This window comes from Pongo pygmaeus, chromosome 7 (genome assembly GCF_028885625.2).
Source record: "Pongo pygmaeus isolate AG05252 chromosome 7, NHGRI_mPonPyg2-v2.0_pri, whole genome shotgun sequence".
Classification (NCBI taxonomy): Eukaryota; Metazoa; Chordata; class Mammalia; order Primates; family Hominidae; genus Pongo; species Pongo pygmaeus.
The window spans coordinates 125,476,053-125,488,262 of record NC_072380.2 but is presented as its reverse complement, the minus strand read 5'-3'; the positions used below and the strand labels follow the sequence as shown (position 1 = coordinate 125,488,262).

General features: G+C 34.3%; 1 protein-coding gene across 1 annotated transcript in view; it reads left to right on the top strand.

The window, feature by feature from the left end:
- The window catches only part of CSMD3 (CUB and Sushi multiple domains 3), a 1,221,229-nt gene that overhangs the window by 623,315 nt on the left and 585,704 nt on the right, over positions 1 to 12,210 (top strand). Inside the window, exon 13 of the mRNA XM_054498903.2 lies at positions 6,065 to 6,177. Within this exon, the coding sequence (XP_054354878.2) occupies positions 6,065 to 6,177 (113 nt within the window). The remainder of the gene's footprint in view (positions 1 to 6,064; positions 6,178 to 12,210) is intronic.

The window sequence follows — 12,210 nt, the reverse complement described above, 5'->3', positions numbered from 1 at the left end:
CAACTTTTGAGTTAAAATTCCAAAAGTAGCCCCTTTATTTTCATAACAAAGCAAGTGGAAAGTCTTTGCAAAATTTGGAACTCCCAATGCTTATACTATAGCCAATTTTAATTTGAACACTTCTTCAGATTCTACTGACCAAATAAAAGGATCTGAGGAATTATTATGCAGTTATTTCATTAGAGTTTTGGCCACTTTACAAAAGCTGAAATTCACTGTCCACAATATTCTATTAGTCCCCAAAATAGTTTTTTTTTTTTTTTTTAAGGCTTACATAAGGCCTTCGGCATCAACAGGTGCTCTAAATATTTTGTCTCAGTTTGACAATTTTGCAATTTGTCTATTGAAGGCTTATGCCCTTGTGAAGGGGGAGTTGTAACAAAGCTGAAGCGTCAGTTTTGTATTGCTCTTTAGTTTCTGAGCCTACCAGCAAACCATCAACATGCTCATGACTTACAGATCCCCCTACTGGGACAAATTTCTTTAAGTTTTTTCTGTAAATGATTAGAGAAATGGAAGGAGAGTCAGGAAATCCTGAGGAATACTTTTTCATAAATACTGAACTCCTTTCTAAGTAAAACAGCAAACAGCAACAGAAATGTAAACTTGTTTACTAGAGCAATGAGAAAAAACAGATCATAGATAAATTGGAGAAAAACTTTGCAGAGGATGGTAGCAAAGTACTAAAGTTTCTGATGTTAGAAACTAAAGGCGTGAATGAAGCAATAAATTTATTTTCTTCTTTAAGATCTTGTACACAGGTCAATCATCTTTATCACATTTACCTTCTTTCCTTTCTGGAAGTAAGGCAGTATTAATATTACAGGGTGAATGTCTTTATAAAATTACCACTTGTCTTTCAATATTTTTAACTGTGTTTATTTCTTCTAGTAGAGCCTTTGACAAAGGGTATTGTTTGACACATGGCCATTGCTTATGTTTTTTGTAAAGAATTTATATTGATTCTACGCCTCAAACTAAACCACTTGCTAGGGCCCAAAGTGATGAATTGACTTGTTTCAGTTCAGGGCACTTATCCAGCACAGTGTGAGAAAGCCGCTTTTTGGAATACCCCTTTTCTTTCAGAAGGTACACAGTAATCAGATTCCTTTTATTCCAGGGAGTTCCACAGACACTCCCTATGGAATATAGAATATGGTAGTCTTTAATTTTCCCAGCAGGTCTCCCTGCAATAGGTTTACAGGAGGATCAGGAGAAAACTAAGAAAACCTATTCCCAATAATAGGCCCTATTTGTGTGGGAGTCATAGAAGAAAAAGAGCAAGTAGAAGGCTAACTCAAAATACCAACAACCTGTGTTCATTAACACCAGATGGAAAGTAAGACTTTTCTGGGGAAATCACAGAATAAGTAGCACCAGCAACTACTAGAAAATGCACACCTGTAATCCCAGCAATTTGGGAGGCCAAGGCGGGCAGATCACGAGGTCAAGAGACTGAGACCATCCTGGTCAACGTGGTGAAACCCCGTCTCTACTAAAAATACAAAAATTAGCTGGGTGTGGTGGTGCACACCTGTAGTCCCAGCTGCTTAGGAGGCTGAGGCAGGAGAATCGCTTGAACCAGGGAGTTGGAGGTTGCAGTGAGCTGAGATCGCACCAATACACTCCAGCCTGGTGACAGACTGAGACTCCATCTCAAAAAAAAAAAAAAGCAATGAGTTAGCATGAAAGAAAGTTATTGAAATGTACATATCATCAGTTCCCACATCTGAGATCCCCTCAATCTGTCAGTTTTAGGTCATTCCCAAATTATTTCCCAGCCTTCTGGGCTTTTCTGATTCCCTTGTTTCTGCAGTTGCTGTATCCTCTGGATTCTCTTTTCTCCAATCCTGCCTCCAACATCTGACTTCTTGCAGTATGGCATATGGTTTTGTTTTCTTTCTTTGCTCACTCTACAGGCTGGCCAGAATAGGGGTTATGCCTTTTACTAAATAGTTCTTACTGGATAATTATCATATCAGTTTTTTTTTAAAATTTATTTTCTTCTTCACATTTCTCTAGATTGTCCCAAAACTAAGTAACTGCTGCTAACATTTGAATCTGTCCTTGCCATCCTAATACCCTTTCTCTGATTTGAATTTGGATAGTCATCAAGGGACCTGAGACAAAAATTTTGAACTACCCTTGGATCCATGCCAGTAGATTCTGAGAAAGCCTCAACAAACCGCTAATGGAAATCAATGGCAGACTCCCTTGTCTTTCGGATACACCATTGCAGTTTCACCCAGCTCACTTTTAGAGGAAAGATTTCAAGTACAGCAGTAAGCAGTTACTTTCAGTGAGTCTCCAAATCTCTTAGTTATCCCTTATTTGTGGAGGGTGATGAACAGTTATCTACCTCTTGGTTCAATGGGTTGTCTTCTGGTCCCCAGTGTGCTTGTTCCATCACATGAGTGGAGTCTGCTGATTGCAGAACTCCACACTGTATCCTGTGCAAATCTTCATGCCCAGGACTATAAACTGAAAACATGCTGCAGAGGATGCCTGCAAACTTCTGGGAAGCAGGGAAAAGAAGCTTTTATTTGAGATATATCAGCTGGCAAGGAGGTCTGTATAACTTTTCAATGGCATCAGCTTCACTGGTGATCAAATAAGAGCTGGTCTTTCTCACATTGTGACAAGATAAATGTAGAATTATATGACTTTTTGGCTTATTTTCCATGTTACTGTTTATTAGACTAACACTATTTTTTTCCAAACAGCTAGTGAGACCACTCTACATCTTTTTGTCTTCATGTGGGGACAGTCTTTTATACAAGTTCTCAATTATTCCCTAATCATGTTCCTTCATAATTTCTGCTTTCCTAAATACATGAAATATAAATGATAAGTAACTTTTGGAGGCACAATATGTGCCAAAACATTGACCAGGCTCAGGGTTAGGGCATGAGGCACACAAATCTGTTTCCTCAAACAAGGCAGATAATTCATTATCAGCTAAAGAAGTTGTGGCCTTGTCCTTTGTAGGGAAATACACTAACTAGGAGAAGTGGAGGTCTAAAATACCATTGCTTTGATCTTCTCAGGAGTCTACTAAGGCAGAGAAGGATAAAGAGACACAAGGGATGCAGAAAGAGCAGAGACAGCAGAAAAAGGAAGAAGAATCAATGAAAGTGCCTTTAATTTATCCATTTCCTCTTCCATTCTTCTCAATCTTTCCTTCTGGTTATGCAGATCTTTTTAAGTTTCCACTAAGAATAATATGTATCCAGTAAATACCAGCAGTTCATTTGCTGGGGATGAGGTCAAAGAATCATAACAAATTCTGAAAGGTTTGATACTTTTATGTATTCCAAATATAACAGAGATATTAGCTGTTTAGGAGAAAGAATTGCAGGCAATATCCTTGGCTTCCTCTATTTTTCCACCATCAAAGTTAATTGTAATCCTGATGGGATTTGAGTCCAGATTACCCATGTATACTCATTAATAAAATTTAAAATTTTAAATTTAAATTCATAGATTTTAAATTAATAAAATTTGAGTTTGGAGAGAGTGGTCTATCCAGATACTATTTCAAAAAAGCAAAGATCAAGAAGGGAGAACTTTTATGATTATAATTATAATATGGCTGCTGTGGGGTCCACTCAATTCAAAACTACCATTCATATCCCAATCTTCTTTACCAAGTAGCTGGGGAAATGTGGTTAAAAATAAAATCTTTTGCCAGCTTAGTAAAAGCTCTCCATAAAACGGAGGGAAAAATGAAACAGTTTTTCTGTTGAATAGGATTAAACCAAACTGTGATGTGCATCATAGGAAATCTGCTAAGGAGATTGCAAAAAAGAGAAATAATATATAGCTAGGGAAATACAATCCATTGCATACATGTTAATTGCCTTCATCAAAACAAAAAATAAAACATTTCCTATCATTATGACAAGCAGGAAGTTAAATCAAAGAGCTAAGTACTAAGTACCTAGGCTTTAACTCCCCAGAAAAGTAGAGACAGGGCATCATCCTCTTTGATGTTCACAGTTTAAAGAGGTGCCCTCAAGGCCACCAAGAGAGAAATTCCAGGAATGAAAAACTGGCAAGAGTCTTGTTTAACTCTTAAAATATTTAGATACATCTAAAATAAATGGGACTTATAATTTCAAGTTTTCTAAAAGAAATGCTAAAGAGAAGTTGAGGGGGAGTTTTAATTTTTGACATCAGAAAATTAAAAAATATATATATTTTATTATTATTTTTAGATGACATATACTCTTACACCAGCAATGAGTTGGGAACTAGGTGAAATCAGGGCAATAGGATAAGTTAGTAAGGGAACAATTTAGCTTGCAAGTGTTAGTTGTTCTTCATGAACTGACGAAATACCATTCTAGAAGTTTCAGGATAATAGAACAGTTCAGGATTGTGAATGTTATAGAGGATGTAACAAAAAGCAATACTTCAATTTTCCCAGAAAAACAACTCTTAGTACTCTTTGAGGTAGTTTGCTGGTATGTTTGATATGGTATAGCTGATGCACATGCTATGTAAATATAAGCTCTCATTCCCGTTTAATAATGGGTTTACTTTACTTTCTATTCTGCCTCCAAGCTGGAGTCTTTACCCTTGCCCATAAACCTGCACCTGCCTCTCTACAGCAGCTCAAAAAACTGCTACCTAAGAATCACCAATTTGAAAGTTCACATGCCCCAAAGTTTAATTAAAAGATGTTTCAAATGATTGTGTGTATATATAGACAATATGTATGTGTGAGTGTGTTTTATATTATGGTAATTTAAAATGTTTTTTGGCAGGAAGAAGGAAATGAAGATAATCTAAAGTTCCATAATGCATTATGGTATCTTGGTATCTTACGGTGTTCTTCAATGTAATATATAATCCTATAATTAAATAATAGTAGTTTACCAAGTTTCTTTGTGATAAATTCCCATAAATCCTGTAACACTGGCCACTGGTTACATACTTGTACTGCAAATGAAGTTTCCTGAGGTCATTTTTGCTGTTTTCATAGTTGACTACGCACAGGGCATTTTGCTGCCCTAGTCATTTCCAGGATATGGTCAACCACACTGCCCTCTGCTGGTGTATTCATAGTAGAGCCACTGTACAAGAGAATAAACACCGTCTTAGGTTTTTACAATGAAAGGAAACTTTATACTTTCCTGATGTAATTTTCCAGCAATCCTTATGGTGTTAGCAGTAAAGTAGGCAAACATTCAGTATTTTCTTCCTTTGGAAACCTGTCTTTCTCTATGTATTTTAGAATCCCTTATCAATGTGGACATTTACTCTGCAGTGAATCCATTTTTTCCTCTTTCCTATTCTTGATAGACTTCCCCGCAACCTAAGGTCTTCTTTACTAATTTGCTTTCATCCTTCTTATGACCTTTGGCTTCAGTTCTAATATGCAACTACAATATCATTGATGATAGATGAAACGTGAAGTAATTTCCCTTCTTATGGTTACAAAACTGTGCATTACTGAATGAGGGATTAGTAATGAATGGATATAGTTACGCTGCATCAGATTAGCAGCATATTTCTTTAAATAAAACTATTTACAGAAAAACATATGTGATGTGGGCAGCCTATAATGTAGGTACTATATTTTGAGGCTTGTGTATTCGACATCAGTATTGCAAAGGGTTCAATTATACTCTTGGCCACTTTATTGTTTTGCACAGAAATATTTTAACAATATTTCTCTAGAACAAAGTTCTTTGAAACTGGGAATGTTAAGATATATTTGTGGTGTTAAAAAATACTTGAATATTTGTATAGATCCTCTTTTTCTTTTCAGTTCAGAAGGAAGTACTGTGTAGGACTTTTTGATGGTCTAAAATGTCCTCACCTTGCCTCAGGAACATGAAAGATCTTTCCTAGTTAAACACAGAATAATATTTTTATAATAACCTTGATCACTAAATTGTGTAGTTTTTTCTTCTGTTACATCAACATATACTCCTCTATGTTTATCTGACTTTTTTTTCTAGCAAAGAAAGTATTGAGAAACACATCTGTCTTATAATTTGTATGCAGAGGATGTTTTAATAACCCATCTCTCCCTTCTTTGTCCATCTCTTTTTAGGCTGACTGGAAGCTTTGTACCAGACTTGATAGTGAGCATGAGTAGCCAAATGTGGCTGCACCTTCAAACAGACGAAAGTGTTGGATCTGTTGGTTTCAAGGTTAACTACAAAGGTAATGATTAATTGCTACATAGGAAATGTTATCTTAATACCACCAGAGAATATTTTTAAATTCACGTTCAATTGCATCTACAAAATTAAAAGTTTTGCAGAACACATGCTACATTTCAACAAAAATCATTTCCTCCTTAATTTAACTGCAAATGTTAATTACACTTATCTTTAAATAAAATTAGTTTTTCCTTTAAAATGTGTCTATTTTGCATACCTCATCTTTCTCCCAGTATATTATACTATCCTTGTGTTTCAGTCACTGTAGACTCTTAGCCTTCCCCAAAATAGACATGTGATTTTATGTACTTTAAGTAATTTTCCTGGCAAAGATTCTACTAATTATTAAATACTTAAATATAACAGTAAAGGACTGAAATCCCTAAATATTCCAATGTACGAATCTTTTTTTGTAATCTATCAAACATATAAATCATTGATCACAAATTTGTGAAATTGTTTTTGCCCATCCCAGTGTCAGTAAAGATACAGATCAATGATTAACTATGTGTGTATAACAAAATATTTTGTTCTAGTTTCATTTATCAGAAATAGATGCAAGCATTATGAGGTCATAGATATCTTCCACACATGTTGGACCTTGATTAAAACCAATACATACACACAATGTACATATTAGAAATGCAAATTTGCAATTCTGATTGAAAAAAGTACTAATAAACTCAATTAAAAATCTATTTTTTAAAAACAAAAATATACAAGAGACCATCAGAATGTTATGTTGCTTGAATTTATCATTACTATTGTGGTAAAAATTATTATTTTCTATCTTACCAATTAAATAATTACTGTGAAAAATTCTTTTACTTGCATAATAATAATTTTCAATTAGAATTTTCTCTTACAAACACTGTCATGCTTTTGATTCTGGACACATGAAAATGAATGCATGATGTTGTCAGAGAGACACAACACATTCATTCTGTGTTTTTTTGTGTGACTAAATTTGGTACTGTATTAATTTGAATAGTTCAAGAAATCTTTGCAAATGTCAGTTTATTAAAAGGGTTAGCTTGATTATAGTCTTAATATATTCCTCCTCAATTTAAAATCCGCTTCTATCCCCAGTAAATAAAACAAGGTTACAAAATTTAAAGAACAATTGGCTTATGTTACGTGTATTTATCTGTCTTTTTTCTGGCAACTTGTATTTTACATGCAGGGGGTCTATGTGCACATTTGTTACTTGGAAATATTGTGTAATGCTGTTTTGGAGTACAGATCCTCTCACCTAGTCATACTTCTTGAAATATATCTTTTTTCTTTTTCTTCCTCTTCTCCCTCTAAATGGCTAAGCAAACCTGGCATTCTTATATTCCTGTGGTTTCTGTTATTTTCTCCATCTTATGAAGGTTACCTGTCAGAAAATCTATAGTGATTTAAGCATTAGAAACTGTATGAATTATTAATGATAATGCTTGAACAAGAAACATTTATTAAAACTCTTGAATAGGTTGGAGCAACAGGGAGTTCTATCGATATTTACACAGTTCTCCCCTCTGCTGTGGTTCAAGAGCTGGAAGTACATTGCAGAGTAGCATAATTAAACATTATATTGTTCTCCGTCTGCTCAGTTTTCAACAATAGTAATTAAAAAATTCACAGAGATGATATATTTGAAACCAACCCAGGACATTCTAAATGAATAATGCCCTTCTTTTTCTCCCTCCTTTTCCTTAGACTGGAAGTGTCTCTCCCAGTCCAACCTGCTGCACATTACTAATGATAATCTTCCAGCATCAGAGTGATGATCATATTACTCTCATGCGCAAAATTCTGTTTTTTTATCCCTAGAGATAAAATAAAAAATCTCCATACATCATTTCCTCCAGCTTTCTCCATCTGATTTTCTCTTTTTGCATAAACTCTAATTTTACCAAATTATCCATAACTCTCTGAACCCTGCAAATTGTTTCACAACTCTGCTTCTTTGGACATTCAGTAAATCTACCTGAATCACTGTTTTTAATTTTAACTTAGCACCTCCTCGCTCATCCTTCAAGGCAAAGTTCAAATATTTACTCTTCTGTGAAGATTTGGTTAGCTCTATCCGTCACAGAAGACCACTTCCTCTGTTTTATAAACCGTGAATCATATGTATTATATAACTAAATAGAAAATATATCTTACTTGTCTTTGTATTTCTGCTAGCAGTATCCATGCCATCATTATAGGTAGCTAATAATTATTTGTTCAATTAAATTGAATAAATGATTTGGCCTATATAAATTAGGTAATACTAAGCAAAATATGTCCTCAAAAGTTTTGTTTACCAGGATTTTTTTTGTACTGTGAAAATCATGTTTTTGCATTCTCCATAATTTAAAACCTGAGCTCAGAGTTGAAGTAGGGTTCACGTTGAGAAGTTACAAATTTTGATGTGCACATAGTTTTAGCAAGTTCGCCTACTAAAAATAATTTTCATAATTACCATGCTCTCTGTTGAGTAGTGTGTTGGTTCTAAATGGAACACCTGCTAAAAACCTCTCCAGATTTGTCTAAAGATATCTTCTGGTTTTGTAACCTGTAGATTTTGCATGAGATAGTATTAAATATAGATCTCCTCTAAATTAAATATATCTATTTATTGAGTAGTTTGTCTCAAATTTTTAACATTTTAAACATAGTGACTAAAATATGTAATTTAGTCCTTGTTTTTTTGATATATTTTTATTCCTAAATTGTGTTTTGCTAATTAAGAGAGTGTTTTTGAAACTTTATTTTAAAGAAAATGTAATTTCAAATGACGTCTTCTGTTAGAAACTCAAAATAGAAAAAAGATTAAAAGCTGGGCTTCTCTGGTAGAACAAGGATGGGAAGAAGACTTGGTACCTTCAGTTGATCTGATTGCTTCTCATTCCCTCCAAATGTAGGAAGAACCTTAGGACTCCAAAAAACATAGTTTGAAAATGACTGTTCTAAGACTGTACTATTGACAGAGGAACAAAAATTTATGTATGAATGTAAAATAGTACATAATTACCTGATTAAGTAGTCATTAACTTTAGAACTTCTGCTTTAAATCTGTGGAACTATGAATGCTTTTTTCTGTGGAGTTTGGACAATGTCTATTTTAAAATGTAAAAAGGCAACAAATGTTGCAAATCAAGAAAACAGTCCTTAATTCTAAATTTAGTTAATTTTTACTCAACTAGGATTCATTTCGTGTTTCTGTTCATGACAGTGCGCTGATTACTGTATACCATAGCATAAATGAATAAAATGCCACCGAACTCTTGAGTAGTTAATGATATTCCTAACTTTTAAAAATCAGTAACATCCTTGTAGATGTAACAAAGTCGTGGCCATTCTGATTCACAGGAGATTTTTTTTGTTTGCCAAAACTATGATTTAAGATGTGAACTAAATGTCTTGCTGAAAAGGAAGTACAACCTAGCTGTCCACCTTGCCCCATTTCCCTTAGAAACATTAGTTTTGTTTCCTTGTTTTTGTATGGTCATTATTTCAAATGCATGTTAATCAGAATGCAAGAAAAAAAGAGAGTTCTTTTCAATAGACACATTAACATCCATTAACACTGAGCTACTTTTTGGATATATTTTCAACTTTGTCTTAGTTTAAGGAACATTAGAGCAATAATTAACAATTATGAAGAGCCTTGCATATTCCAATTATTTTGCCTACATTAACTCATTAAATCTGATTGGAACGATAAGAGGTAAGAATTATCACTCATTTTTACAGATGAGAAAACTTACTAGGATTTAAGCACCATGATGATAGGAAGTTTGGTCTGCTTTGTTTATTGCTGTATTCCCGGAATCTAGCATGAGGCCTAACATACAGAAAGCAAACAACAAATATTTGTGGGATGCCTGAATAAATGAATGAACATGAATGGTTAATCATAATCATATTGCAGAATATAGTTGCAACTCTGAGTTTACTGACTTCATTCTTTTTTCCATTATGCCATATTATATCCTAAGTGATTTTGAGAGATTTTTAGGAAAAGCTGGAAACCCTAATCAGTGTGAAGAGCAGGAGAAGACCAGAAGATTGAGTTAAATTACTGAGCTCCCCTTAGCTCATCAGGTACACATCAAAATAAAACATAGGCATGCACGTGACACACACAGACAAAAACCATCTGATTTCACATAGGAGATGTCTGCAATTTTTTTCTTTTCATATAATTTCTTGGTATTTCTTAAGACTTGAATTATTTAGGAACGCTAACTGATTATTACTTTTATAAAGAAAAATTGTTGATTTTTATATATTTGTGTGGTAGTTGGCCACAGTATTTAATGCTTTTGTTAACTTTAATTATTTCATGATTAGGCATTGTAACAATTAGGAAGACATGTATTGGCACATTACAGAAAACCCAACTAATAGTGGCTTAAACAAATATGTGTTTACTATCGCCACATGACATGTCCAGAGGGTATACACCAATGTTATTTTTATCTGAGACTCAGGTGCATTCTTGAATTCCCTCTACCATCCTCAACATATTTGTCTTCATCCTCAATGTTATAATTTTTGCCAGAGGTCTATTGTAGGAGAAGATTAGACCCCTCAAAATTCCTTTAAATTATAGTGATGAGAGCTAGCATTTCTGTCTTATTCTTCTTTGGATGGCAATGACTTTGTATTTGAACATTTAATATATTTGACAAGGGTATGTGGAAAAGAATCTTTACCAACTGCAGGGAGTTCAAATACATTTCATCTAACTTCCAGTCAAACATTTTTCTGTATGCATTGACACAATCATGTATTTAATTATGTCTCTCCTTTAACTGTATTCATAGATTTTTTTTTCCAGTACTGGGACAAACTTTCATTTCTGTAATAAAACCTTCTTGAACATGATGACCAATCCCTTAGTACACCCTGGGATCAATTTGCTAACAGTTTGACTAAAATAATTATATTTGTGAATTTGAATTAGAGTTTCTTTTTGTGTTGGTTTTATAAAATTTGAGTTTTAGAATATGGTAGTATTAAAGAATGAGTCAGGAAATTTGTCAGTGACTTGGAATAGTATGAATAACAAACATAAAAGTTACATGTTTTTTAGAGTAAGAAAGACCCTAGCCAGAAAACTATCTGGACATTTTTACTTAAAGGTAAATATTTAACAAATTTAATTTTTGTTCCTTTGACTATAAATCTCTTCAGATCTCTTCTTCAATTAATGCTGGTCACTTATATTTTGTTAGAAAAATTTCCAGGTCATACACAATAATTTTCAAATATATGGACATTTCATGTACATTTTCTTTTTTAACAAAAGTTTCTTTGAAAAAAATAATAAAGATATAGCATACCGATATTTTACTTATGGGTATGTTAATTTCAAGGGGGTAAATTTTTTCTCTTTCTCTCTTTGACTGCATCCGCTTTTATCCCTGCCTGGCAGTTCTTTCTTTTTGTACGAGTGACTGAACTATTCTAGACTCTGATAAACCTTATTTCTCCTAATTCTGTACAGCTCTACAGGTTTGGGCCAAACTAATCAGAATTCCCTTTGAAAGGTTATCAGTCCAGGCTGGACACGGTGGCTCCTATAATCCCAGCACTTCTGGGAGGCCAGGGTGGGTGGATCATCTGAGGTCAGGAGTTTGAGACCAGCCTGGCCAACATGGTGAAACCCTGTCTCTACTAAAAATACAAAAATTAGCAGGGCGTGGTGGTGCGTGCCTGTGATCCCAACTACTCCGGAGGCTGAGGCAGGAGAATTGCTTGAACCTGGGAAGGTGGAGGATGCAGTGAGCCCGAGACCATGCTGCTGCCCTCTGACCTGGGCTACATAGTGAGACTCCTTCTCAAAAAAAAAACAGGTTATCAGTCCAGCATCTGGGGCAATTGATATAGTTTCTGGGTAACAGAAAATATTTTTTCTAAGGTGGTAAATTCTAAGGGTGATTTCAGTTGGTGATACTGGTATAACTTTTTTTTAATGTTAATAACTTGCTGATAGAGGCATGGCAGAACCAATGAATAGAAAGAAAAACATAGCATTGTGGACATAATTGGAACT